The 27,562-nt window shown below is 38.9% G+C and overlaps 1 protein-coding gene across 3 annotated transcripts in view; it reads right to left on the minus strand.

Moving 5' to 3' along the window:
- Nucleotides 1-710: 710 nt before the first annotated feature.
- MSH3 (mutS homolog 3) overlaps nucleotides 711-27,562 on the minus strand; it is a 180,805-nt gene continuing 153,953 nt past the window's right edge. For 2 of the 3 annotated variants that reach the window (XM_088838505.1, XM_088838506.1), the window contains exons 21-24: nucleotides 17,721-17,907; nucleotides 13,840-13,969; nucleotides 4,580-4,751; nucleotides 712-1,684 (exon numbers count right to left, since the gene is read on the minus strand). In XM_088838505.1, coding sequence (XP_088694631.1) covers nucleotides 1,588-1,684; nucleotides 4,580-4,751; nucleotides 13,840-13,969; nucleotides 17,721-17,907 — 586 coding nt within the window. In that variant the 3' untranslated portion in view covers nucleotides 712-1,587. Of the gene's footprint in view, nucleotides 1,685-4,579; nucleotides 4,752-13,839; nucleotides 13,970-17,720; nucleotides 17,908-27,562 lie in introns of all 3 variants that reach the window. The other variant, XM_088838507.1, reaches the window with a different exon arrangement.

Here is a 27,562-nt window from a genome sequence, read left to right on the forward strand (position 1 = left end):
GTACTCCTGAAAACCCTTACATGTTTGAATGTTGACACTGACCTGGGCAAGCCAGAGATGGCCCAGAATGTCCACCTGGACATGAGCAGTGACTGCTGGTCCCTGCAGCTCCCCGGCCATGGGTGTGACAGTCCTGAATTCATCTCCTTTTCCTGCTGACCTGCCTTTACAGCACTACCTCTGTTAACATAAAACATTTAACGGTCTTACTGAGTATTGAAACATTGTTTAAAAAGTGCTGGTATTTTTAAAATTTAAACAGTAAATCCCAACTAACTCTATTTTGAGATATTTTTGAGAAATGCATTATATGTTAATGAAACATATAATGCAAGGATGGAGGAATAAAACCACATCATATTCTAACTCCATAAAGGGCTAGAGTGTAAGTGACTCAAAAGTGTAACGGTGGTCTAGCGGCTAAGACTCCCTACTCCCAATGCAAGGATCTGGGTTTGAACTGGTTAGGGAATTCGATCCCACATGCCGAATACTAAGACCTGGCACAAATAAATTATTTTTTTTTTTAAGTGTAGCAACCAACCACTATTCATCAACTTGGAGAGACTCAACTGACTGCCTCCAGGGCTCACTGTTACAGCCACTGTTATGAAATAACCTAAAGAAGAAATTAGAAATATGACCATCAAATGTGTGGAAGGCATTTCACTGAGTAAGAATGAAAACTGAGTGGGAAGTAGGATAGAGAACCTTTGTGCAAGAAACAAAAAGCATATGAGAAGCCAGCTTTCAAGTGCTATAGAAAGCTCAGGGACAGATGAGCATGTGTTACCCTAACCTTGCAGGGAGGGAGTGCTTTTATGAATCAACACGGCTATGAGGTATTTGCTGTATCAGATAGTAGAAAGGTCCAAAGTGAGAAAGCTCAGTTCTGTGCACATGGGAAAAGCAGCAACCTTGGTTCCATAACTAAACCCCAGATTCAACAGGAAAAAGATCATAAATTATAGCAAGTACTCATCATGTTTATTACTTAAATGAATGACAAATAATTTCATCCAACAATCTCCAAATTGCTTAAAACTATGACAATACTCAAATCCTCAAATTTCATGACCTTGTTCTTTCTGTGCTCTAGTTTCTAAACAGCCTGACAATTCTGTTTCTTTTCAAAAATTCTTATGCTCACAGTGAACAAACTGGTAGTATCATAAAATTATTTCAGCTCAAATAAAAGGTGTATTCCTGCCAGACATTTCACCCAGCTGCAAATTATCTGAACTGAAACAGATAAAATCATGCATTACTTTTTATATCAGCCTATAAAACTTCATGAACTATACAGTCTACTTCAGATTTTACTTAGAAGCTTTTTATTTTATTTGAATCTTACCATCCATGAGATTTTCTAATGACATGATAGGAATCTTAACATTCAAAAGTGTTTATACTTTTAAAAATCAGAACAGCAGGAACCAACAAAAGGCCTCCCTGTTTCTGATAGGAATATGCCACGGTCAGGCTTTACGCTCACATCACACAAAGATGGGCTGTTACTGAAGAGTTGTTTCACACGGTATTTTTAATTCTGTATTTTTTGGTTCCAAAATGTAGCCTTCATTTTCATCACAAAGAGACGTCTGTAATTTCTTCTTCTGTCCACTTTTGCAAGTCTTTTGCATCATTTACCATCCATAGCTTCGCAAAACACTTTAGCTTTTTCCTGGACAGAAAATAAAATACCATTTCTTTTATAAATGGAATTGTTAGGGGCCAGTCCATTCCATCAAAACTATGAAAAGTCTGTGATATTAGAATAGCAGGCAGGCTGTATGGTTAGGAGGCTATGGCGGGGAGCATCAGCCTTTTGGTGAAAGAAGTTCTCAGGGCGGCTGCTTTAATCAAGAGACCAAGGTTGCTGATCAGCTCCAGGGAGGGGATGGCACAGCTTCCTCCCTCTTCTAACAGCTAAGAGGCTGTGTGTGCTCACAGGATGAAAAGTGAAATTGACTTAATAAAATAATGCAGGCTACTGGAAAAGTAAAATGCCAACATAACACAGACCTACTTTTCTTTCTGCAAAAACGCAATCCAGTTAAATACTAACATCTTATGGAAAAACCTGAACGAACTTTTTGACCAACCCAATATTTAGGGTCTGAAGAGGGAATGTGTGAGTTCCAATCATGGCTCTACCACCAACTAGTTGGGTGACCCTGGTTTCCCGTTTTCCCAACTACAACACAGGATGAGAGCAGTATCTATTTCACAAGGTTATCATAAGGGTTAAATGAATTAATGTATGCAAAGCAGTAAGAACAGTACCTGGCTATAGTGTCTAGGCTGCTGCAAAGGACTGACTACCTAAACTTGCTGGTATCTATAGCAAGCACTCAATAAATACTAGCTATTAACAAACTCACAAGGCTGCACCAGATTCAGTTTGGGTTCTGTGACCACTGATGTGATAACCACTTTTAGTGAAAAGGAAAAACAACAAATACAGTGTGTCCTGATGAATCATCAGATGCCATGCCAATGCAGCCTCTTCCTACAATTCTCTGTCTTACTAAGTTAACTTTCTAGATTTTAAAATATCATATACTAGTTGGAAGAGCTAAAATATTTTTTCCCTTATTTTGTAATTAATTAATTTTTTTAAATTTTTTAAATTAATTTATTTTAATTGGAGAATAATTACTTTAAAATATTGTGATGGTTTCTGCTATATATCAACATGAATTGGCCACAGTCTCTCCCCACCCTATCCCTCTGGGTTGTCCCAGAGCACTGGCTTTGGGTTCTCTGCTTCATGCATCGAATTTGCACTTTGTCCTCTATTTTACATATGGTAATGTACACGTTTCAATGGTGTTCTCTCAAATCATCTCACCCTCACCTTCTCCCACTGAGTCCCAAAGTCTGTTCTTTACATCTGTGTCTCCTTTGCTGCCCTGCATGTAGGATCGTTGGTACCATCTTTCTAAATTCCATATATATGTGTTAATATACAGTAGTTGTCTTTCGGAAGAGTTAAAATACTTATAAATAACCTGTGAATTTTACTGCTCTTGCTTTATAGCCTAAAAGAACTTTCATATCTTACTGCCATCTTGCATCTTTTGTAGTAAAGTTTAATTCCAGTTTCTTTATGAAAAAGAAAAATAAGAAGACAACAAGAGAGGACTTAAAGTTGTCTGTGGACTTTGAGCAGAACTAAGGGCTCAGTTGACTTTTAAAATCTCGTAAAATCTCACTTTTCCCTCTAGAAAAATTTTACGTGAATCTGCTTTGTAACAAGTAACCAGAAGTAGCCCGTCACTGATTGGGTCACTTGTTTCTAATCTGGTGTTGTGGAAAGGATCCAGAAAGAGAATGCCGCCGGAGGAAAGGACAAAGTGCTGCAGTATTCCAGCACTTTGGACCTGGCCCACCACCTGTTACCATGGTAAGGTTAGGAGTGCGAGGCAGAAACAGAGGAAGAAGGAAGAGGAAGAGAAGCTGGTTGCAGGACTGTCGGTATATAAGCTGGCAACTGTCTCTTTAACTAAAATATTAGGTGTTAATATTTCAATATTTAAATTGGTAATAATTCCCAGAACTAAAAAATATTCTTACAGCATAATGGCCAGCCAGGATGTTCTATCTGACTAACAGCCTATTCGCTCCAGATCACATGGTCATGGCCAGAGCAATAATGCCCTGCCCCAAGTCAATTAGACTCTTCAGGCAGAGCAGGGTGGGGCAGGAGGTGGGCGAGGAGTTTCTGCTATTTTAAAATATAATCTTATATTTGGGAAACAAAAGGCTGCAATTTATTATTTATTAATAGGATATTTTCCTAGGAATATCTTCCTTCCAAAGTATGTTTCAGGTTTGTATGACGATCAGTTTATATATTGACTACATACTCGCTGGATGTCCAGGGTAAAAGTGCATTCACATAAAGCATTCTAGGTGATGGAGAAGTTTCTTTAGAATAAAAAAACCTGTCACAAACAAATCCACAAAATAAGTGACATGCACAGATACTGACTCTAATCACCTAGCTCTGTGATACTGATTTTACCAAAAAGTTCATTCAGGTGTTTCTGTAAGATGTATGTTATGTAAAAACCTAAAGAACTTTTTGGTTAACCCAGAACTATTATTTTCATTCACGTCCTGACAGATTCTTCACTTCTGAATGCAACTGCTGCATATCTGAATGAGTATAAAAGAAATACTCTAAACATTATTTATATATTGAGGTTTCACTAGTAATATTCTTCATAAATGAATATTTTAAGCAACCAATGTGTTGGTATACATTAAGGAGCTAATTCTTTAGAAAAATGATTGGAAAACCATAGCAACTTAGCAACTTAACAGATAAAGATCTGACTGCTGCTGCTGCTGCTAAGTCACTTCAGTCGTGTCCGACTCTGTCTAGAGAGGCCTAAATGAATTCACGTGGGCTTTGGGAAGAACCATTTTCATTTTATCATAATTGAATATTTCAGAATATTTGAAGAGGTGCTTGAAGGAAGATCTGATATTCATTTACAGGACAATCCTCTTCCTGGGACAACTTGGAAGAGTTCATTATAAATCAAAAATAAAGCACAATCATTCTGACCTTTTCATATTTACTAATCCTTCCAGCTCTTTGGACTTGCTAGCTGCTTTCTTTAAAATTTCTCCAGGAACATCTGCTAGTTTAGCCACATTGAGCCCATAACTCCTTGCTGCAATTCCTCTGGTTATTTGATAAAGAAATGTGACAGAATCAGGGACCTGGTCTTCTTCACCTAAAAAAATAAAGTTAAAAGAAAGAGATAAAGAAAACCATGCTTGAAAATTGAAAGAAATTAGAAGATTAAAGACAAAATAGAAATCTGTATAACTTTATTCAATTAAAATTTGTAATCTGAAAAAGAAATCCATTGTTCCTAATCTTGTTACCTTCTTTTATCAATATTACATATCTAGAAAAATTTTTTGAAAATGCTTTTGCATTTAGGATCTATCTTTTAGCTCAGTTAAAATATTTTTTTAACAATTATTCATTGTAAGTTAAGAAATATTTAGTTGTATGCTGCCTGCTGAAAATTTTCAAATGAACTTCTATACCCAAAAAAGAGTGATTCTGATACATGGTACAATATAATTTCTCTTTTAAAAACAGTTTGTTAATTTTTCTTTTTTAAAACAGTGTTTTCCAGTGAAAGAATGTATTCACCAGTCTTGTATGTAATATACTCTATAAAGTAACATATATAAAGGATGTTTCCAAGAGTGCAAGAAACAAAGCCACAAAAACAGATAAGGAAATAATACATGTTGCACAGTTTAAATAACAAGACTGAGAAATTCTGGCTTATTAAATATCCTAGTTAAAAAAGAGTTATACATATTAAAGTTGATACTGTTCACATGTGTGCATGCTAAATTGCTTTAGTCATGTCCAACGCTGTGCAGCCCTATGGACTGTAGCCCACAGGCTCCTCTGTCCATGGGATTCTCCAGGCATGAATACTGGAGTGGGTTGCCATGCCTTCCTCCAGGGATCGAACCCCACATCTCTTGCATTGGCAAGTGGGTTTTTTACCACTAGCGCCACCTGGAAAGCCCATGGATGCTGTTTGGTACCATCCAAATCCCATTCAGACTGCCCCAACTATCAGAGCAACCCTCAGCTGTGTGCTTTTTGGGAACTTCCTCAGCTGAAGAAAGCTGTTTCACCCAAGGTCACCTCCCATCTTGGGTAGCCTGCATCCAGTGGACTGGCAGTTACAGGGGTTGATAGGCAGCTTTGAAGGTGGCCACCAAAGATGCCCAGGCTCCTGGCGTCCATGTCCTTGTGTCACTCTCCCTTTCTGACTGTGAGTTGAACCAAGGGACTTGCTTTCTAATGAATAGAATACGACAAAAATTATGGTATGTCACTTTTGAGATTAGATTACAGGAGACTGTGGCCTCTTGGGCACTCTCACTTTCTTCCCTGTTTATTCTAAAGGGAGCCAGTGGCCATACTGTGGGCTGCCCCATGGAGAGGTCCACATGAAAAGAAACCAATGTCTCTGGTCAACAAGTTGGTGAGGGTCTGGAGGCCAACCAACAGCTGTGTGAAGTGGATATTCTGAGGTATGCCAACAGCATGTGAGAGGGCTGGGAAGTGGGTTGTCCCAGTTAGGCCTTGAAGTGACAAGTTTCGATGAAGCCTGTGAGAGACTGTGAGGTGTTCAGCTTGGGATCCTGACCCACAGGAATTATGAGACAATAAACAGTTGCTGTGCTAAGCTGCTATGTTTTAGGGGGAAATCTGCTATGGAACAATAGATAATAAAAGGCATAAAAGTCTGGCTCTCTCACCTCAAGCTGAGGTGACTCTGAAGGACCAACCCCTGACCGGGCTTTCTGCAGGACGGGGAGAAGTCTTACAACCGTGACGCAGCCCAGGACTGCCCAGTCCTGCTCGGGTGTTGATGGCGAAAGCATTCCTCAATAAAACTCTGACACTCAAATTTCAGAATCTGTTTCCTAGTCAGTCTACCACCTAATACATATGCTTGAAGCTAAAACTTTTAAAAGAATTGGGATATCATGAAGTACAGCGTTCAGTGGAAGGACTGATGCTAAAGCTGAAACTCCAATACTTTGGCCACCTCATGAGAAGAGCTGACTCATTGGAAAAGACCCTGATTCTGGGAAAGATTGAGGGCAGGAGGAGAAGGGGACGACAGAGGATGAGATGGCTGGATGGCATCATCGACTCAATAGGCATGAGTTTAGGTAAACTCCAGGAGTTGGTTATGGACAGGGAGGCGTGGCGTGCTGCAGTTCACGGGGTCGCAAAGAGTCGGACATGACTGAGCGACTGAACTGAAGTACAGTAATACAAAGACAACACTGCAAAGGTATTCAGAACAAAATGTGCCACTCTGGCATGCAGACTCTCTTGAGTTGAAGACAATGAAGGTCCAAAAGGCTCAGGAAGGCCTTTCTATCTCCCCCTTCAATGGTCTAAAAGAATTTAGATGGGCAGAGGGGTGCTGGCTCGGAGGCAGACTATTACCAGAGAGAACTTTTATCAGAATGACCTATGCATATGGCAAGACAAACAATCTAATTACCAAATATCTGTTTTTCCCATTTTCCCGTCAATTACCCTCCTCCTCTTTAAAGCCCCAGTCTCCTATCCCATTCCTTAGCTCAGGATGGTAGCGAAGCCTCAACTGCCTCACTGACCCTCATATTCTTCTGGGGCCCCTGTAGGTACATAATTAAATTTGATTTTCTCCAGTTAATCTGCCTTATGTTAATTTGGTTATTAGATCAGCCAAAGAACCAAGAACAAATTCTTCCTCCCCAACAGCTGCATACAGTGTAATCTTCGATAAATCTAATGCAGTTCAGGATTATGTAGCTTTTATTACAGACTTCATCATAATTGCACTCTACTGCAAAAATGGCCAAGATGACCAGATTCACAGTGACTTCTGAGACCCTAGTATACTTATTATAAGTTTATCAGGAGCTTTCCTCATAACATTATTTCATTTGATAAATGTGTAAGCTTTACTCTTTTATCAGCTAAAAGCTAAAAAGCCCAAAGACTGAACACAACAGAGAAAAAAGGATAATGGAAATTTCTTTAATCTCCTCTAAGAATTCAGCAACAGACAAACAATACCTTCTAAGGGTGGGTGCTAGAGGTGGGAGGTGAAAAGAATGCTGACACTCTCAGAATACATAGACTAAAACTTATATTGCAAAGCACTAAGAATATCCTTTACCTCCGAAGAAAACTAAAGGAACACAAAGAACAGGTGATGAAGTGGGTGGGAAAAGACTAGCAAGGAAGCATGTAGAAACCATTGCCTGCTAACCTGGATAGTTTTTTGTTACCCTTCAACTGCTCACAACACCCAGAGTGAAGTGAACAGCAGTGGGGTATCAAAAAAGTGAACTCTTCATTTTTAAGACAAATACAGACTTTATCACTTCAACTGGGTTAGTCCTAAATGATGTTTTCACCACCAGCCTCACCTCTATAATCCAGACTTGACAATGACCTTTCTAAAAATGAGATTAATTCATCCATCAGTCCCTCTGTCCATTCATTATCCATCCATTCATCCATCCATCGTTTACTGAAAGCCTGCTAAATGCCACAAACTCCCCTCATTTAACCATTGCTTTGCTGACAGCTTTTTCCGCTTCATATACATAGAATATGTATAATATGTAGTATATATAATACAGCCAGCTAAAGATGCTTCTTAAATACAGCTATAAAATATAGCTAAATTATATCTGTTGCCCCAAAAGACTCATTAACACATCTCAGGACAAACTATGGCTGAAATTTGTCATCATATGTAGTCTCTACTTTAGTAATGATTATGCTAGTTCTTGGTGGCACTAGTGGTAAAGAACCTGCCTGCCAATGCAAGAAACATAAGAGATGTAGGTTTGACCCCTGATGGGAAGATCCCCTGAAGGAGGACATGGCAACCCACTCCAGGGTTCTTGCCTGGAGAATCCCAAGGACAGAGGAGCCTGGCGGGCGACAGTCTACGGGGTCACAAAGAGTCAGACACGACTGAAGTGACTTTACCAAACAGCATGGTAGTTCTCAGAGCAGCATCAAGGTAAATAATGTGACCACTCTTCCATAATCACCTGAAGGAGCTGTATTATAGTGAGGTTCTACCTTAAGACTACCTTTCACCACTCTTCCATGGGAAGGAGAGGGAAGAAGTGGGAGGGGAACAGAGAAAGAGAGGACAGGGAGTGCATGTGTGTGTCTGTGTGTAAGATGGAAATGTGGAGGCAGAAAGAGCCAGGTCAGAGAGCAGATGGCAAAAACAACTCACGTCTTTATGGCCTCAAATAAAAGTTCATGGTGAGGACTCTTCTTACAAGCTATGATCATTTCTTAAACGGATATTACTGAAAAGCTTATCTGACACTGCTTAGAGTCAGTGAAAGCAATCATTCAAGTTTCTCCTTGTTACAGGGAAACTTAGCACAACTGTCTTAAAGCAAAGCTTCTCTGGGCAGTTATTAAACAGATGTGTGCTGATCAAATAGTTTTTGAAGTCACTTTCAGGATAGATTCCTAAAATTTATTAGAGACGGATGAGATTAGGTGGCTTGTCCAAGATCTTATGGACTGGAAGAGACTAAAACGCGGGTTTGTTACTGCTGGACCATTGATTTATCTACCACCCCAAGGGAAACAAGCATAGCCTCTTGAAAGTCACCCAAAAGGCCTTTGGGGAATTTACTGATGACCAATAGCCTCTGATTTAGACAGAAGAGGGATGAGGTCAGAGGCAAAGGAGCAATGCTTCAAGTTTCTGAGAGAAAATGATTCTCAACCTAAAATTCTAGCCCTAGCTAAATTATAAATCAAGTGTAAAGGTGTAATGCAGACATTTTCATTCATGCAGTCTTAAAAATTTTATCTCCTTTAATTGATATTATTAGCAGCTTCTCCAAGATCTATTACACTTCTAAGAAAACCCTGATTTATAAAGAGAATAATTCCCTGAGAAATGCTGGGCTGGATGAAACACAAGCTGGAATCAAGATTGCCGGGAGAAATATCAATAACCTCAGATATGAAGATGACACCACCCTTATGGCAGAAAGTGAAGAACTAAAGAGCCTCTTGATGAAAGAGAAAGAGGACAGTTAAAAAGTTGGCTTAAAACTCAACATTCAGAAAACTAAGATCACGGCATCTGATCCCATCACTTCATGGCAAATAGATGGGGAAACAGTGGAACAGTGACAGACTTTATTTTGGGGGGCTCCAAAATCACTGCAGATGCTGATTGCAGCCATGAAATTAAAAGATGCTTGCTCCTTGGAAGAAAAGTTATGACCAACCTAGACAGCATATTAAAAAGCAGAGACATTACTTTGCCAACAAAGGTCCATCTAGTCAAAGCTATAGTTTTTCCAGCAGTCATGAATGGATGTGAGACTTGGACTATAAAGAAAGCTGCTGCTGCTGCTGCTAAGTTACTTCAATCATGTCCGACTCTGTGTGACCCCACAGACGGCAGCCCACCAGGCTACTCTGTCCCTGGGATTCTCCAGGCAAGAAGGTTGCCATTTCCTTCTCCAATGCATGAAAGTAAAAAGTGAAAGTGAAGTCGCTCAGTCGTGTCCGACTCTTTGAGACCCCATGGACTATAGCCTACCAGGCTCCTCCTTCCATGGGATTTTCCAGGTAAGAGTACTGGAGTGGGTTGCCATTGCCTTCTCTAAAAGAAAGCTGAGCGCTGAAGAATTGATGCTTTTGAACTGTGGTGTTGGAGGAGACTCTTGAAAGTCCCTTGGACTGCAAGGAGATCCAACCAGTCCATCCCAAAGGAAATCAGTCCTGAATATTCATTGGAAGGACTGATGCTGAAGCTGAAACTCCAATACTTTGGCCACCTGATGTGAAGAACTGACTCATCTGAAAAGACCCTGATGCTGGGAAAGATTGAAGGTGGGAAGAGAAAGGGATGACAGAGGATGAGATGGTTGGATGGCATCACCGACTTGACAGACATGAGTTTGAGTAAACTCCGGGAGTTGGTAATGGACAGGGAGGCCTGTTGTGCTGCAGTCCATGGGGTCGCAAAGAGTCGGACATGACTGAGTGACTGAACTCAACTGAACTAACTCCCTAATCATTTAACTCAGGGGATAGTGTCCTTATGTCTACTTCCAACCTTTGATTCCAATTAGTCTAGGCTGTTCAAAGTTATCCTTGCCATTCTCACATCTAGAAAGTGGTTTAAGAATGAGCATGTGCTCTGATTCACTTTGTTGTACAACAAAAACTAACAGAACATTGTAAAGCAACTATTGTTGTTGTTGTTCAGTCACTAAGTCTTCATGTCCAGCTATTTTGTGACCCCATGAACTGTAGCCTACCAGGCTCCTCTGTCCATGGGAATTCCCAGGCAAGAATACTGGAGTAGGTTGCCATTTCCTCCTGACGGAGATCTTCCAGACCCAGGGAGGGAACCTGCATCTCCTGCATTTCCTGCATTGCAGGTGGATTCTTTATCACTGAGCCACCATATTCCAATAAAAATTAATTAAAAAAAAAAGAATGAGCATGTGAATCAATTCTGAAAATAAGACAGGACACTGATGAGATCCTAGTGGCATCTAAGAAAAGTTCCCCTGCTCCTAAGAAAGAGTCACATGAAATGCTGGTCCTTTTTCTTCCTTTGGACATTATCAGTTCTGGATGTGATGCCTAAAAGAACTGCAGTCATCTTGCTACTAGTGTGATGATGAAATTACCAGAGCAGGAAGACAAATCCTGGAGAACTGCAAAGAAGAGAAGCTGAAGCCCACCCTTCCTGAGGTTCCTGTAGTACAAGATTATATTTATCCTCATTGTCTGAGCCAGAGTGAGTCCAAGCATTCTGTTACTTGCAAGCAAACGAACAGAAGACAGGTTGAGACATCCCAGGATGACAGCAAGGCAGGTCTCGGGACCACAGGTGAGGTCCAGGGAGAAACCAGTTCAGATGAGCAGGAGGACACAGAGGTCCAGGAAGAACAACGCCAGTAAGGAAAACTGGAATCAATAGGTGCAATCATGTGAAAACTGCCTAGAGAGGCGTTTTACAGTTACTGGAGGATAGATTCAACAAGAGACTCAAAACAATGAAATGAAAGAATAAAAACAATTAATTATGACCTTAGAGAAAGAAAGGTGTAAAAGAAAGAAAACATACTTGTCTCCATATGTGCCTCATGAGTAAGCAAAACCTAATGGCAGTAACTGGAGAAGGAAATGGCAACCCACTCCAGTGTTCTTGCCTAGAGAATCCCAGGGAAGGGGGAGCCTGGTGGGCTTCCATCTATGGGGTCACACAGAGTCGGACACGACTGAAGTGACTTAGCAGCAGTAGCAGCAGCAGCAATGGCAGTAACAGTGAAAACAATGAATGCCAATGAAATAGGAAAAATGTGAAACTATTAATCCAGGAGGAAAGGCGAAGGGAGGACTGAAGACCCTCATTCAACACAAGCACTCAGCAATATTGTCAGGCTGGTGAACCAAGAGATAGGAAAATAAGCACAGTATTTAGAACCAGGGAAGAAATGGATGGATGAAAGAGCCGAAAACAGTTGCCTTGGGACTGGAGGGAGGAGGGGCCGTGGAGGAAAAGAATGGAAGGGGGGACCACTTCTGTTAGCACAAGTCTTTAGCATCATTTAGTTTTTCTAAAATTCTGTTCATGAAAAAAAAATTAAATCAATAAAATAAGAAGTCAAAACACTTAAGATGTAAGGGTCTGGGTTAGCAGTTAGTTCACATCAAACGCTTACCACTGACCCTCCCCTGTTGGTGAAATCTGTTTTGTTTATCCCATGGAGTTTTCGCTTATAAGCTCCTCCTGTCACTTTGGATGCAGATGAAGAGACGTGAAACTGTTTCCATGAGAGAATTTATGGTGTGTTTTTCAAGATCGCATGGTGGCGAAAGGCAAGGATTGCCTAACATTATATTTATCTCAAGTCCACTGCTTTGTTTTATTTGGGCCAGTTGCCTGATTTCTTTTTCAGGCCCATCCTTACTTATTACTTTTCCAAAATAAAATCTGGACTATGAAGTATCTTGGATAATGGATTTTCCATTGTAGCACACCAACTGTGTAAACCATCACTGGCCCACAGGCTGGTGGCTTAAAAAAATTACTACTGAGCATGGGGAAAAACGCTAAAATCTACTACATTACTAACAGCACTTGAATTTTTTTATTGGCTAATGATGTTCTTTTTCATGAAATGTTTCATTTCTGTGACATGAGCAGTAAGTGAAAGGCTAAGAAAAAAATACTGTAATTCTCACATAGCAGTTTTAACAGATGAAAAGAACCTGCAGGCAGAGGGCATGGATTCTAGGTTCAACTCAGCTCCCACCCAGGTGTCTGACATGGGGGACCCAATTTACCTGAGATTCACTTTCCTTGTCAAATTAAGATAAAACATATGCCCAATATAGAATATTAGAGACATCACTTTGCCGACAAAGGTCCATATAGTCATAGCTATGGTTTTTCCAGTAGTTATGCACGGATGTGAGTTAGACTATAAAGAAGACTGAGTGCCAAAGAACTGATGCTTTCAAACTGCGGTGCTGCAGAAGACTCTTGAGAGTCCCCTGGACTGCGAGGAGATCCCACTAGTCAATCCTAAAGGAAACCAACCCTGAATATTCACTGGAAGGACTGATGCTGAAGCTCTAATACTTTGGCCACATGATGCGAAGAGCCCACTCACTGGAAAAGACCCTGATGCTGAGAAAGATTGAGGACAAGAGGAGAAGGGGAAAAAAGAGGGTGAGATGGTTGGATGGCATCACTGACTCAATGGACACAAGTCTGAACAAACTCCAGGAGATGGTGAAGGACAGGGAAGCTTTGTGTGCTGCAGTTCATGGGGTCATAAAGAGTCAGACACAACTGAGCGACTGAATAGCAAGTATAGAATATTGCTCTTGGTAAGTAATCATGTTAAATCATATTTTGGGAAATATATTGAGTATTTTTCAAAGATGACTAGTATACTTGACTGTTAAGGCACCTTTCCTAAGATGGACCTAGGAGTAAAATCTAAATGTTCCCCCTCACCCCACCTTCTTCTTGAAGAAAAATGAGATAAAGAGGGCTAGAGAAGGTGAGGAGAAACGCAAACTCTGTTTGACCCCAAGCTGAGAGAAAATGATGTTGGACAAATGTCAATTACAATCGACATTCACAGTTTTTATTCTTAATAAGCAGTAAGTTCATGCTCTTATGAACTTTGAGTTATTCATCACAAAAACCAACACATGATAGTTGTACTTACTGCAAGAACAATTCATACCTGCAACCTGTTTGCTTTCATCCTCGTTGACCAAAAATCCCATGTGATAATTCCCCACCTGTTGTGAGTAACTTTTTTCTAGTTCACAAACTGGTGGATAATGGGTAACAAACAGGGTTAAGGATTTCACCTAAAGCAGTGAGACATAATGAAAGTTATTTTTAAATTTAAATTTTTCTCCAACTTTATTTTGAAAAATTTCAAACCTTCATAAAAGCTGCAAGAAAAGTACAATGAGCATTCATATATTCTTTATCTAGACAGCCATTTGTTAATATTTTGCTGCATTTCCCTTTTCTTCTTCCCTCCCTCCTCTAGACACACACATGAACACACAGTTTTTTTCCTGAACCATTTAAGAACTGCAGACATCATGAAACTTTATCCTTAAATACTTAAGATTCTATCTTCTGAGAACAAAAACATTCTTCTCCATAACCAGAATAAAGTTATTATGCTTAAGAAATTTAACATCGATATATAACGATTTGGGCTTCCCTGGTGGCTCAAACGGTAAAGAATCTGCCTGTAATGTAGGAGACCCAGGTTCAATCCCTGTGTCAGAAAGATCCCCTGGAGAAGGGTATGGCAACCCACTCCAGTATTCTTGCCTGAAGAATTCCATGGACAGAGGAGTCTGGTGGGCTACAGTCCATGGGGTTGCAAACAATCAGACACAACTAAAGCGACTAACACTTTCACTATCACTGTTAACTAATTATGTAGTCTGTGAATTTCTCTTACTGTCCCAATAATGTTCTTTAGACGTTTCTTTTTTTTTAAATATATTTATTTATTTGGCTGTGCTGGGTCTTAGTTGCAGCATGTGGGATCTAGTTCCTGAACCATGGATTGAACCCGGACCCCTGTACTGGAAGTCTCAGCCACTGGATCACCAGGGAAGTCCCTAGAAACCTCTATATTTATAAAAAAAAAAAAACAAGACTCATGTAGTACATCTGGTCATGTCTATTTAGTCCCCATTAATCTAGAAGACTTCTCCAGGCTTCTCTTTTTTTGACTTTTCTGTCTTTAAAATTTTTGAAGTATCCAACATTGTTGTTTTGAATAATCTCTCTCAGTTTGGATTCATCTGATTGTTTTCTCCTGATTAAATTCAGATCAAAATTTAATGCCAGGAATATTACATATACATGTAGGTGACATAATCTTTCCAATATATCACATCAAGAGGCATATGGTGTCAATCCGACCTATTATTGGGGGTGCTAAATCTGATTATTTGGTTTAAGTGTGTGCCCATTCTTCACTGACAACTTTCTTCTTCTTAATTAATAAATAACTTGTGGGGTTACACTTTGAAACTGTGAATATAATTTTCTCCAACAATCTTACCATCTATTGATCATCACTGCCGGAATCAGTCATTATTGTCATTGTTGATAAATGTCAATTTAAAAAACAGCATTCTCTATTTATTAACTGGCATTTTGTCATGTAGAGTTTTCCCTTCTTCCCACCCTACCCCCACCATTTTAAAATTTACTTTTGTGTTGTTACTATCAGTACAGACTGGTGAGTCACTTAATTAGCATTGTTTTAAAGCACATGTTCTATGTGTTCTAGAAATCCTTGTCTTAGGGGAAGTTAACATCAAATTTTCGTCTAAAAATTAGCAGAAAAGGGTAATTGAATTGAAAGACTCCAGTTTTGATTCATCTGCCATTCGCCTTATTAAAAGTCAGAACATATGTCTTCTGTCTAAAAACAAGTACAAATAAACTTATTAAGGCAGGGTTTCTTTGACAAGTTGCTCTTAAAATCTTCCCTGAAACATCTTAGGACCAGCTGGTTCCCTGGAGCCCCTTCCCTTAGCTGACAGGCATTTCTAGCTGGAAGATCTAAGAGTTTGGGTTACACCACTGCCCTCATCAAGGCCACACTCAGCTTACCACAGCAACAGAGAGCCTCCCCGATTCCTCCTCTCTTCCCCATTCTAGCAATCAATAGACATCATGAAAAATAAAGATTTTCATCCATAAAAAGGTTAGGGACTCTTGTTTCTGAAGAATCATCTTCAATGATTTTCCTCCAAGACAAACTTTACCTAAAACTAACACTTTCTTCACCAACATTTATAATATCCAAAAACTGCTATAGAAGCCATGAAAACAGAAGTGACAAATTCAATTCTGTCATAATTTGTCCTGAAGGTTCTTAAATAACTCTCTGGAATTCTGACAAACTGCTTCTGGCAGACAGACTCCAACGTGGCCTCAGGAATCTTAACTTCTTGTTCGTGCTCTGGAGGGCCCTCTTCCCACACTGCATCAGCGCTGGCCCTGTGTACTCAACAACATGATGGCAAAAGCAAATGCTCTGTTGCTTCTACCTTGGCCTCTTGGAATGCCTCCCTCTGGGGGAAGCCAGACGCCCCTCTGTAAGGATGCTCAAGCAGCCCATGGAGAGGCCCACAGGGTAAGGAATTGAGGGCCCTGGCCAATCGTTTCACCAACTTGCCAGCCATGTGACTGAGCCACACTGTAAGAGGATCCTCCAGCCCTGGCTGAGAACTTGACTGCAACCTCAGCAGAGGCCCTGAGCCAAAACCACCCAACCAAGCTGCTCCCAATTTCCTCACCTCCAGATACTCGGAGAGATCATGAATGATTATTGTTGTTTTAAGCCACTAAGTTTAGGGGTAATGTATTATGTGGTCAAAGTAGCTGATACACTGCTACAGAGTAGATACAATTAAATTCAACATTGACAAATTCAGCTCTGTCATAATTTGTTCCTGAAGGCTCAAAAAAAAGGAGTATCTTAAATAATTTTTTATTAAATGAGAAATTCTTTTTTTTTTTTGAGAAATTCTTTAAAATCTATAGCGTATTACAATTTTCAAAAGTTTCACACACATGATTTCATAGAACCCCGTAACATCTCTTTTTCTCCTGCCCTTATAATGGCTCTCTCCCTTCCCTCTCCCCACTGGAAACAAGTTTGTTCTCTATATCTCTGAGTCTGCTTCTCTTTTGTTATATTCACTAGTGTGCTGTATTTTCTGACTCTACATAAAAAGTGATATCCTACGGTATTTGTCCTTCTCTGACCTATTTCACTTAGCATAACACCCATCTACGATGCTTAAAATGGCAAAATTTCATTCTTTTTTACAGCTAAGTAGTATTCTTAACTGAATGTTTAAAAAACGCATTTTTGAGGCAGATATAGGACTTTATTAAATCCATGATATATATTTTCTATAATGATTAAAGAAAAGTTCCTGAGCTATACCTTTTTGCAAATATAGAATTTCTTTTTTAAAAGAAAATATTTATCTTAAAATATATCACCATTAACTATGTAATCGGGAGACTGTGAAGAAAGTGACAGGGACAGAAAGTTTGACACAAGTAAAATTGTACACTGAGATGCTTAGGAACGAACTCTGAAAAAAAAAGACACACACACACTGAAGGAGTGGAGTTACTAAAACAGAGACTCAAGAAAGATCAGCTCAAAGGCCTTATATGGAGATCTTTTAGGACATTGCTGAAAAAAAGTATTTCACAAGGCAAAAATGGCACTATCTTTTATTTGGTTCTTTTCCCAAGGATCGGGTTGAAGAGAGATGGTCCTTGATCTTAATTTAGTTTGCCAAGGATAATAAGATACAGTTTCTAGGTGGAAATATTGCCAAGGAGGCCTTTCTCCTACTGACCAAGTTTATTCCACTTCAGCTAAAGAAAGGAAGACACACCAAAGAACCCAAACATTATTCAGGGTCAATCTACCTGAGTTCCATGTATATAGCATCTGAATGATCGATCGCAGGAATAGGATCAACTATAACAAAGATAACGTTGAATATTTAGAAACTGAGGTCAGGGTACAAAAAAGGTATGCAAGATACTTACATCTCTAATGAAATGTTCAAGTGTAGCATAAGCAATGGCGATTCCATCATGGGTGCTCGTCCCCCTTCCCAATTCATCCAAGATAACCAAAGACTGTGGTGTTGCTTTTCTTATTATTTCTGCTGTGTCAGTCAGTTCTTCCATAAATGTACTCTGTCCTTTATATATGTTATCTGCAGCCCCCATCCTATAAGCAAAACGACAGTATCTTGATTTTCCTTCATTATTAGGATGCCAGACATTATTTTCTGAACAATCATTATCAAAGATTTCCATGAGTCTATGTACTTTGAGTCAATAACAGCTGAAATTACATTAAACAAACCAAAAAATGTTGTATGTAAACTGCATCTAACATCAAACGACACTTTATAGAAACATTCTGGAGAGAATCCAACATATTGGGACAGAGCTCTTGAAAAGCAGGGGACCCTGTGACTAGGCCATTTTCTGACTAGTCATTTCAAACTGAAGTTTTGGTATTTATAGTGCAAAACAATACTTCTCTGTGTTGCTGCGTTTAAAATCCATGGGTAATAGTATACTGTACAATCAAAGGCTTTTTCCAGTGTTTCCTTAAGATTCCACACTGATATTACAAATTAAAGGACCACACTGAAATAAGATAAAACTATTTTTTATTCGAACTAAAATCACAGAAGTTTAATAGCCTTAGACACCTAATAGAGGTTTCTAAAGTGGACTTCACAGAATAGAAGTGCTTAAGAGATGTCAAGAAACAGGTTCAAAAGATTTAAGAGTTCTTTCCTGTAAGACTTCTTACAGCCTTTAATATTCTACTGTACATTTTGCATTTCTTATAGCATACCTAGTACATAGCATTTCAAACTCATTTAACCAGAGACTCCAGGGGGAGTTTCAAGGTCTACAATAATGGTCTGACAATAATGGTCTGCAGAACACATTTCGGAAAATGTACAAAAGAAACTGGGGGGTGGGGGTGGAATTAGGTATATGCTCCAGGCAACTCAGTCAGCAGCAAAACCTAGAATTGACTCTGACCCACTAGCCAGCTTCGTAAATGCTGTAACTATTAATATTTTCTCAGCAAAATACCTTCAATTCAGCTTTTCTACAACAGTTTACACGTGACCCACAGCAGGACAATATATCTCTTATTTCTGGAGGAACTCATGGTGAAACCAAGCCTTCATCAATCTGTGACTGGAGCCCTGCAGTGGGCAGGAGACAGAGTATAATTCCCCCCACGCAGGACTGGTGGAGCCTTAGGAGAACTGCTCTAATGGCATTTAGAAACTATAATTAATTACATCTCTGATGGAGGTGATATGGGTTTCGGAGGTGATATGGGTTTCCTCAAAGTGCTGCTGATTTTATCCATTTTCAAATTGGTAACCACAAAACATTTCTGAAACGTTGCTAACTTAGGAGCATTATGGTTACTTTATCAAAGTTCAAATTCTGTTATTTACCTCAATTTGAAAGTTCACTTTACCAATACATTCCCTACCATAAAGCAAGAAGATTAAACTTTCCTATCTCTGCAACCACACTGAATTCTTCAGAATATTAATGCTTGATCCTCACTTAATATTTTATTTTATTCCTGACTGTGAACTGATGAAATGAACATATCTTTGGCTGACAATGAAATAGCTCTGACAAGGGCAAACATCTGGGAGGGGGTGGTCTTTGATTCAAGAATTAGAATAACAAGCAAGCATGGGATAATATTTTAATGCAATGGTTTACGTATAAAGCGCTTCTTAGAAATACCACAGAAACAGAACTGTTTCATTGGAACTGTAGGAAATGTAGAATGCTCTTGGGAAAGATATTACACGGTGAGATTTCAAATCAGGAGGGAAGAGTGAATGATCAATCAATCAAAAAAAAAAAAAAAGATGGTAGCTAATTGGTTGCTTCAGGAAAAAAAAATCAACAAAGATGTGTCCTTACTCAAATCATATTCCAAAATAAATCTATACAAATTTAAGAGTTGAATGTAAAAATAGAAACCCAAACATACCAAGCAGTCTAGATGAAATATAATCTCTAGACAAATAGGTGAGTGGCTTTATATACTGATCAGTATGTGAGTGCTCAGTCGTGTCCGACTCTTTGCAACCCCATGAACTGTAGCCTTCCAGGCCTCTCTGTCCATGGAATTTTGCAGGCAAAAATACTGGAGCAGCTTGCCACTTCCTATTCCAAAGGATCTTCCTGACCCAGGGATCGAACCTGCGTCTCTTGCAGCCTGCATTGGCAGGTGGATTCTTTACCACTAGCGCCATCTGGGAAGCCTACATGGCATCAAAACATGTGAAACAAAATCCCACGGTACCAGCATGTCTCACAGTATTACAGGGTTTCTGTCCTTAAGGACATTGGGCCAGGTTTGGATGGATCTTGGATGTATTTTTATTAAACAATGGTCTCAACTCTACTATAAGACCAGTGGTTTTCAAATATCTTTTTACCTGTTAAATCCTTTGTTCACATGAAATCGTATACAGAAACTCACTCTGCAGATGAGATAAAAGGAACACTGATGTGGCCAAGAACCCAGCACTATGAGGCTCACTTTCCCACCTAGAGGGGGCTCTGTGGGAACATTAACACCCTGTAGAACAGTCTGAAGACCACTGCATTATTAGCAGCCAACACATTTTCTTTCACAATTCCATTTTTCCATAGCTCCTGATGATAAAGCAGCAATGCTGCTCAGCAGACAATGAAGAAACGTTGGCAATTAAACAGTCACTGGGGTCACTGGGGAATTATGTGTTTGTCACTGTGGCAACTGTTCATTGATAAAAATATTTTCTGTTAACTTCTCCTAAGAAATGTAAGAGATTCCTCTTCTTAAGAAATTAACTTTTAAAAAAAAAAAAAAGAAATTAACTTTTCCCGTAAACTTCAGCAATATAATAACTTTGTAAGATTCTGATGGACAAAGAATTTTATCACTAAACACATTTTCCTTTTAGTCTTGGTTACTAGGAAACAATTGAATAACATCTTAAAATAAGAGCAAACAGCAACTGTGACTTTATCTAATGTTTCTATGCTAATTTCTCCTTGATCTTTGAATACCATTTTACTTTCTTATTATCCTGCTCTGTTGTATATATCCCAGTAAGCTGCCTAAAATAAGTTTTTAAAAACAAGGCAGGGTTTAGCATCCTTAACAAAAAGTCTCTAATTTTCTATCACTCCAACAAGCATTTACAAGACATCCTACGGGACAATGATTCTGAATTTTTTCAAATGTTAAAATATATTAGAGATTTAAGAAATTTCAGAACATATGTCACTGTTATCATTCTGCCTGTATTTATATTCATATGCAGTGAAAAATGGAAAATGCACTCTTAAGGTTTCATCTCAGAGTTTGCTCTGAGTAGACAGGTTACAGATATGTGATTAAGAAAAAAAAATCACTCTGATATTTTTAGGAGTGGAGGCTCACTAATCTTTCTAATCCCCTACCCCCTCCTCGTCTATAACCCTTATATAGGTCAACAAAGCTTAATAAAGCATTAATGGAGAAAAGAAATTACTACTTTTTTGAATCAGTTTCTAAAGTCAAGAACACTTCCATGAAAATTTGAACAAGGGTTTGTTTTTATGAAGTCTTGATATTTTGAAATAACATTCTAGACGTTTCTAAATTACAGCAAATGGATGGGCCTCTGTCCATTCAAAACACAATCTCTGGGCCTTATGAAAGGAAAATGCTAGCATGAGAGAAATACTGCAATTAACAGGGGGAAAAAAGATTCTTTATATTGAAAGAATGTAACTGGAGCTTAAATATCAAAATAGCTAAATAGAGGCAAAGATTATTTGTATGCATCAGGATTTTTTGACATGTTTTCAGTTCAGTTCAGTCGCTCAGTCATGTCCGACTCTTTGCGACCCCATGAATCACGCCAGGCCTCCCTGTCCATCACCAACTCCCGGAGTTCACTCAAACTCACGTCCATCAAGTCAGTGATGCCATCCAGCCATCTCATTCTGCCCTTCTCCTCCCGCCCCCAATCCTTCCCAGCATCAGAGTCTTTTCCAGTGAGTCAACTCCTCGCATGAAGTGGCCAAAGTATTGGAGTTTCAGCTTTAGCATCAGTCCTTCCAATGAACACCCAGGATAAGTGCTTTTAAAATAATACATAAGTATATATTATTTTACATATATATATATGGCTTCCCAGCTAGCTCAGTGGTAAAGAATTCGCCTGCCAATGCAGCAGACTCAGGTTCAATCCCTGGGTGGGGAAGATTCTCTGGAGAAGGAAAGGCAACCCACTCCTTGCCCAAGAAATCCCATGGACAGAGGCACCCGATGGGCTACAGTCCATGGGGTCACAAAAGAGTTGGACACGACTTAGCAACTAAATAACAACAGCATGCACACACACACACACACACATATATAAAACTAAAATTTACCATTTTAACATTTTTAGGTGTATAATTCAGTGGTATTAAGCACATTCACAATGCTGTACAGTCATCACTACTATCCATCAACAGAACTTTTTCATGATCTCAAAATAACTCTTTAAAAACTAACTTCCCAATCTTCCCTTCCCTCAGCTCTTGTCTCTACAAATTTACCTCTTCTAGTTTCTCAGATAAGTGAAATCACACTCTATTTGCACTCTGTTTTGTGCAGAAGGGCTTTTATATTAGCTCATTTTGCCTTCTTTTTGAAACTGAAGATGTTCTACTCACTTCACTTTGCTAAAAACTTTGCAGAATTCTGTACAGTATTGGTGTCTTCACTTGGGTTTTTTTTTGCATATTATATAAAGTTTACAAAAGGAAAATAATCTCCTGAATAGCAAAATACTCTAATTTTTAAGAAGGATGGTCTAAGGGAAAAAAAGTTAAAGTCTAAGAAGAGAAATGGCTGAAAAGGATTACCAAATATTGAAAACTGTATATACACCATGGCATTTAAAAGGTATAAAGAAATGTGAAGTAGTAGATTTGTATCACATTTAAGTAAACATAAACATTAATATGAATGAAATAGAATGAAATCACAAATAATTTACCACTATACATGTGCACTTTTTAAAAGCCTGGAAGGTCATATACCTAAAGAACAATGGTTTTCAGGTCATGGAATTATAGGTGATCTAAATTTTTTTCCTTTTTGAGCTTTTCTATAGTTTTAAATTTTCAATAAAGAAGCTCTACAGTGTCAACAGAAAAACAGATGTTAATTTAAAAAATCACAACACATTAAAATACTTTGTACCCTACTGATACATTTAAAACACTTTATATTCTATTGTATCATTACTTTAAGACAAGGCAAAATGATTGTAATTACCAAGAAAAATAACCAGCTTTCTTCTACCAATATCAAAAATACCTTATTAGCAGCAATGAGATTATTACAATAGAAAAGAAAAAGGTTTACTTCTCTAGTTTACCTATTTCTACTAATAGCCGCAATCAGATCACACTATGGTATTTAAAGTCAATTTATACAACTATGACAGTGAACTGCAAATATAACCAAGCAAAAAACCACTATAGCAATCTTTCTGGGTCGATGGAAACACGCTGAGAATCAAGGCAGCAATCCAGGAATGCCAGACTTTTATGGGCTCACATGAAACCACAATCACTAGAACCACCTGCAAAGCACATGCAGGCCACGTAAGAAGGACACAGGTGTTTTCCTATCAAAAGAAACTCACAGTGTGCTGAGTGGGCAAATCATTTCCCAAAACATCTACTAGTCTACTCAGGGGGATGGTCCCAAGAAATTCAAAGGAAAATAGTTAACTATTTCCTAACTATTTTCTGTGAAAAAACACAAATAATTTAAGCCATCAAAGGAAAGATAAGATTAATCAGTCATGAGGGCAAAAACTAACCATATTAATTAATAAGTATTAGTTAATAAGAGGGGAATCCGACACAATCAAAGGAGGCATTGTTACAACTGTATGAACTCGAGCAAATCACAATGTTTTCCCTTCTGTAAAATGTCCAGCATTGAGACTGAATAATAGCTCCTAAACCTGGATATGTTTCTGAGTCACTTGCTGCTGCTGCTGCTACTGCTGCTAAGTCGCTTCAGTCGTGTCTGACTCTGTGCGACCCCATAGACGGCAGCCCACCAGGCTCCGCCTTCCCTGGGATTCTCCAGGCAAGAACACTGGAGTGGGTTGCCATTTCCTTCTCCAATGTGTGAAAGTGAAAAGTGAAAGTGAAGTCGCTCAGACTAGTAGCGACCCCATGGACTGCAGCCCACCAGGCTCCTCTGTCCATGCGATTTTCTAGGCAAGAGTACTGGAGTGGCTTGCCATGGTTCTTTTTTAAAGAATATTTTATTTAAAAAAATGTAAGTATACAGGGCTTGTCCAGTGGCTCAGTGGTAAAGAATCTACCTGCAATGCAGGAGACACGGAGATGGGGGTTCAATCCCTGAGTTGGGAAGATCCCCTGGAGGGGGAAATGGCAATATTTCCCAGTATTCCTGCCTGGGAAATCCCATGGACAGAGGAGTCTGGTGGACTACAGTACATGGGGTCACAAGAGTCGGACACAACTGAGTGACTCAACACCAATAAGCAGTTGATCTACAATGTTGTGTTAGTTTCAGGTGTACAGCACAATGACTCAGATATATGTGTGTTTGTGTGTATTCTTTTTCAGATTCTTTTCACTTACAGGTTATCAGAATTCTCTGTACTATACAGTCGGAGAAGGCAATGGCAACCCACTCCAGCATTCTTGCCTGGAAAACCCCATGGCCGGAGGAGCCTGGTGGGCTGCAGTCCATGGGGTCATGAAAAGTCGGACACAACTGAGCAACTTCACTTTCACTTTTCACTTTCATGCATTGGAGAAGGAAATGGAAACCCACTCCAGTGTTCTTGCCTGGAGAATCCCAGGGACGGGGGAGCCTGGTGGGCTGCCATCTATGGGGTCACACGGAGTCGGACACGAATGAAGCGACTTAGCAGCAGCAGCAGTACTATACAGTAGGTCCTTGTTGGTTATCTATTTTATATGTAGTGGTATGTAAATGTTAATCCCAACCTCCAAATTTATCTCCTCTTCCTTTCCGTTTTGGTAACCATAAATTTGCTTTTTATGTCTGCAGGTCTGTTACTGTCTTGTAAACAAAACTGGATTTTTTTAGACTCCACATACAAACAATATCATATGATATTCTTCTTTCTCTGTCTGGCTTACTTCACTGACTGTGATAATCTCTAGGTCCATCCCTGTTGCTGTGTATGACACTATTTCATTCTTTTCTATGGCTGAGTAATCCATTGTGCACATACATCTTTATCCAGTCATCTGTCAATGGACATTTAGGTTGCTTCCATGTCTTGGCTATGCAAATAGTGCTGCTATGAACACTGGGGTGCATGTATCTTTCCAAATTATACCTTTGTCCAGATATACACCCAAGAGGGGAACTGTTGGATCATATGGCAACTCTATTTTTTAGTTTTTTAAAGAACTCCATATTGTTCTCCATACTGGCAGTGCCAATTTACATTCCCACCAACAGTGTAGGAGGGTTCCTTTATTTCCAACACCCTCTTTAGCGTTTATTATTAGTAGACTTTTTGATGATGGCCCTTGTGACTCGAGTGAAGTGATACCTCATTGTAGTTCTGATCTGTCTGCATTTCTCTAATAATTAGCAAGACCGAGAATTTTTTCATGTGCCTGTTGGCCATCTCTATGTTTTCTTTGGAGAAATGTCTATAGATTCAATGTAATCCCTATCGAATTACCAATTGCATTTTTCACAGAACTGGAACAAAAATATTTTTAATTTTTATAGAAATTGTAAAGATCCCAAATAGCCAAAGCAATCTTGAGAAAGAAAACGGAGCTGGAAGAATCAGGCTACCTGGCTTTAAATTATAGTACAAAGCTATAGTAATCAAAATAGTACGGTATTGGCATCAAAAACAGATACATAATCAATGGAACACAGTAGGAAGCTCAGAAATAAACCCATGCACCTACTATGGTCAATTAATCTACGACAAAGGAAGCAAGAATACACAATGGAGAAAAGACAGTCTCTAGTCTCTTCAATAAGTTGTACTGGGGAAATTGGACCGTTATATTTAAAAGAATTGAAAAGACTGAAATTAGAACACTTTCTAATACCATATCAGTCGTGTCCAACTCTTTGGGACCCCATATACTGTAGCCTACCCGGCTCCTCTGTCTATGGGATTTTCCAGGCAAGAATACTGGAGTGGGTTGCCATTTCCTTCTCCAGGGGATCTTCCCGACCCAGGGATCGAACCCAGGTCTCCCGCATCTTAGGCAGAAGCTTTACTGTCTGAGCCACCAGGGAAGTCCAATACCATTTACAAAATAAACTCAAAATGGTTAAAGACCTAAATGCAGAACCAAATACTACAAAACTCCTAGAGGAAAACGTAGGCAGAACACTCTTTGACATAAACTGCAGCAATATCTTTTTAGATACATCTCTTACAGCAACAAAAATAAAAGCAAAAATAAACAAATAGGACCTAAAAACTTAAAAGCTTTTGCACAACAAAGGAAACTATAAGCAAAATGAAAAGACAACATACAGAATACAAGAAAATATTTGCACATGATGTGACTGACAAGGGATTAATTTCCAAAATATACAAAGAGCTTATATAGCTCAGTAAAAAAAAAAAAAAAAAAGTACACAATTAAAGAAGGAGAAGACCTAAGCAGGGATTCTTAATTACAGAGTCCAAAAATCTCCTTTATCATACTGGTAACACTTGAATCTCCAGGGAATCTACATTTCAGGGACATGCCTGGAATCTGCACTTAAAACTAAACCAAATCAAACCCTCAGGTGACTCTGAAGCATTAAACTCATACAACCACTTCCCATCAAAAAGATGAAGCAAGCTATCTCCTGTTTGGCAGACAAAGCTATAGCAGCTAAATAAACCAGAGAGACACTCATAAGGTAACATTTCTGATGCCAATAAAATTCTCAACAGCCCACTCACTTAGTAAAATATAATGAGGTTTTTAGTGCTAGTATTTACTACCAACTGGCAACCCACCCCAGTGTGCCTGGAGAATCCCAGGGACGGGGGAGCCTGGCAGGCTGCCGTCTATAGGGTCGCACAGAGTCGGACACGACTGAAGCGACTTAGCAGCAGCAGCAGACAAACACATACTGACTCAAGATGTTTCCTTTCTATTCAACCAGGATATATATTTTTTAATAAAGTATAAATACTCCATAGTAGGTACTCAATCAATATGTCCTGAAATAAACTAAATTGGGCAAACAGACCAGTTATCATCCACACAGCCAAAAGCAAACATTTAAGATAATTTAAGTATCTGAAGACCTATTACCTTCAAATTCTCTCTCAAAATAAACACACTGGAGCCATTCTGGTTACACAGCATTGCTGAAGCTGGGGGCCATAAGAAAGAGTTTACATGGGAAGCATGGCATGAAAATTACTAAGCAGGGGCCACTTAACGTAAATACCCCTTTCTACAAACATTTAACTGACATAAATAGACATAAATTATGCTGAGAGAAGAAAATTGTTTTATTTTAAAACTAGACAATAATTCATAGCTTTTCTAAAACTTAATTACTAAGTCTAAAGCATTGAATAAGGTTTAAATTTGCATTTATCAGGATAACAAAAAATAGATCTTAATTCAGTGATGCATTCAAAGATGTCAATGATCTTTGAAAATAAATGTCTAGAAATATTTCACTGATGAGTGTATATATATATATATATATATATATATATATATGAGTATATATATCACAATACACTGATATACCAATTATGGCCAAATGAATATGTTTCCGA

The sequence above is a fragment of the Moschus berezovskii genome, chromosome 8 (genome assembly GCF_049115385.1).
Source record: "Moschus berezovskii isolate FMDL1 chromosome 8, NW_MosBer_1.0, whole genome shotgun sequence".
In the NCBI taxonomy this organism is placed as follows: Eukaryota; Metazoa; Chordata; class Mammalia; order Artiodactyla; family Moschidae; genus Moschus; species Moschus berezovskii.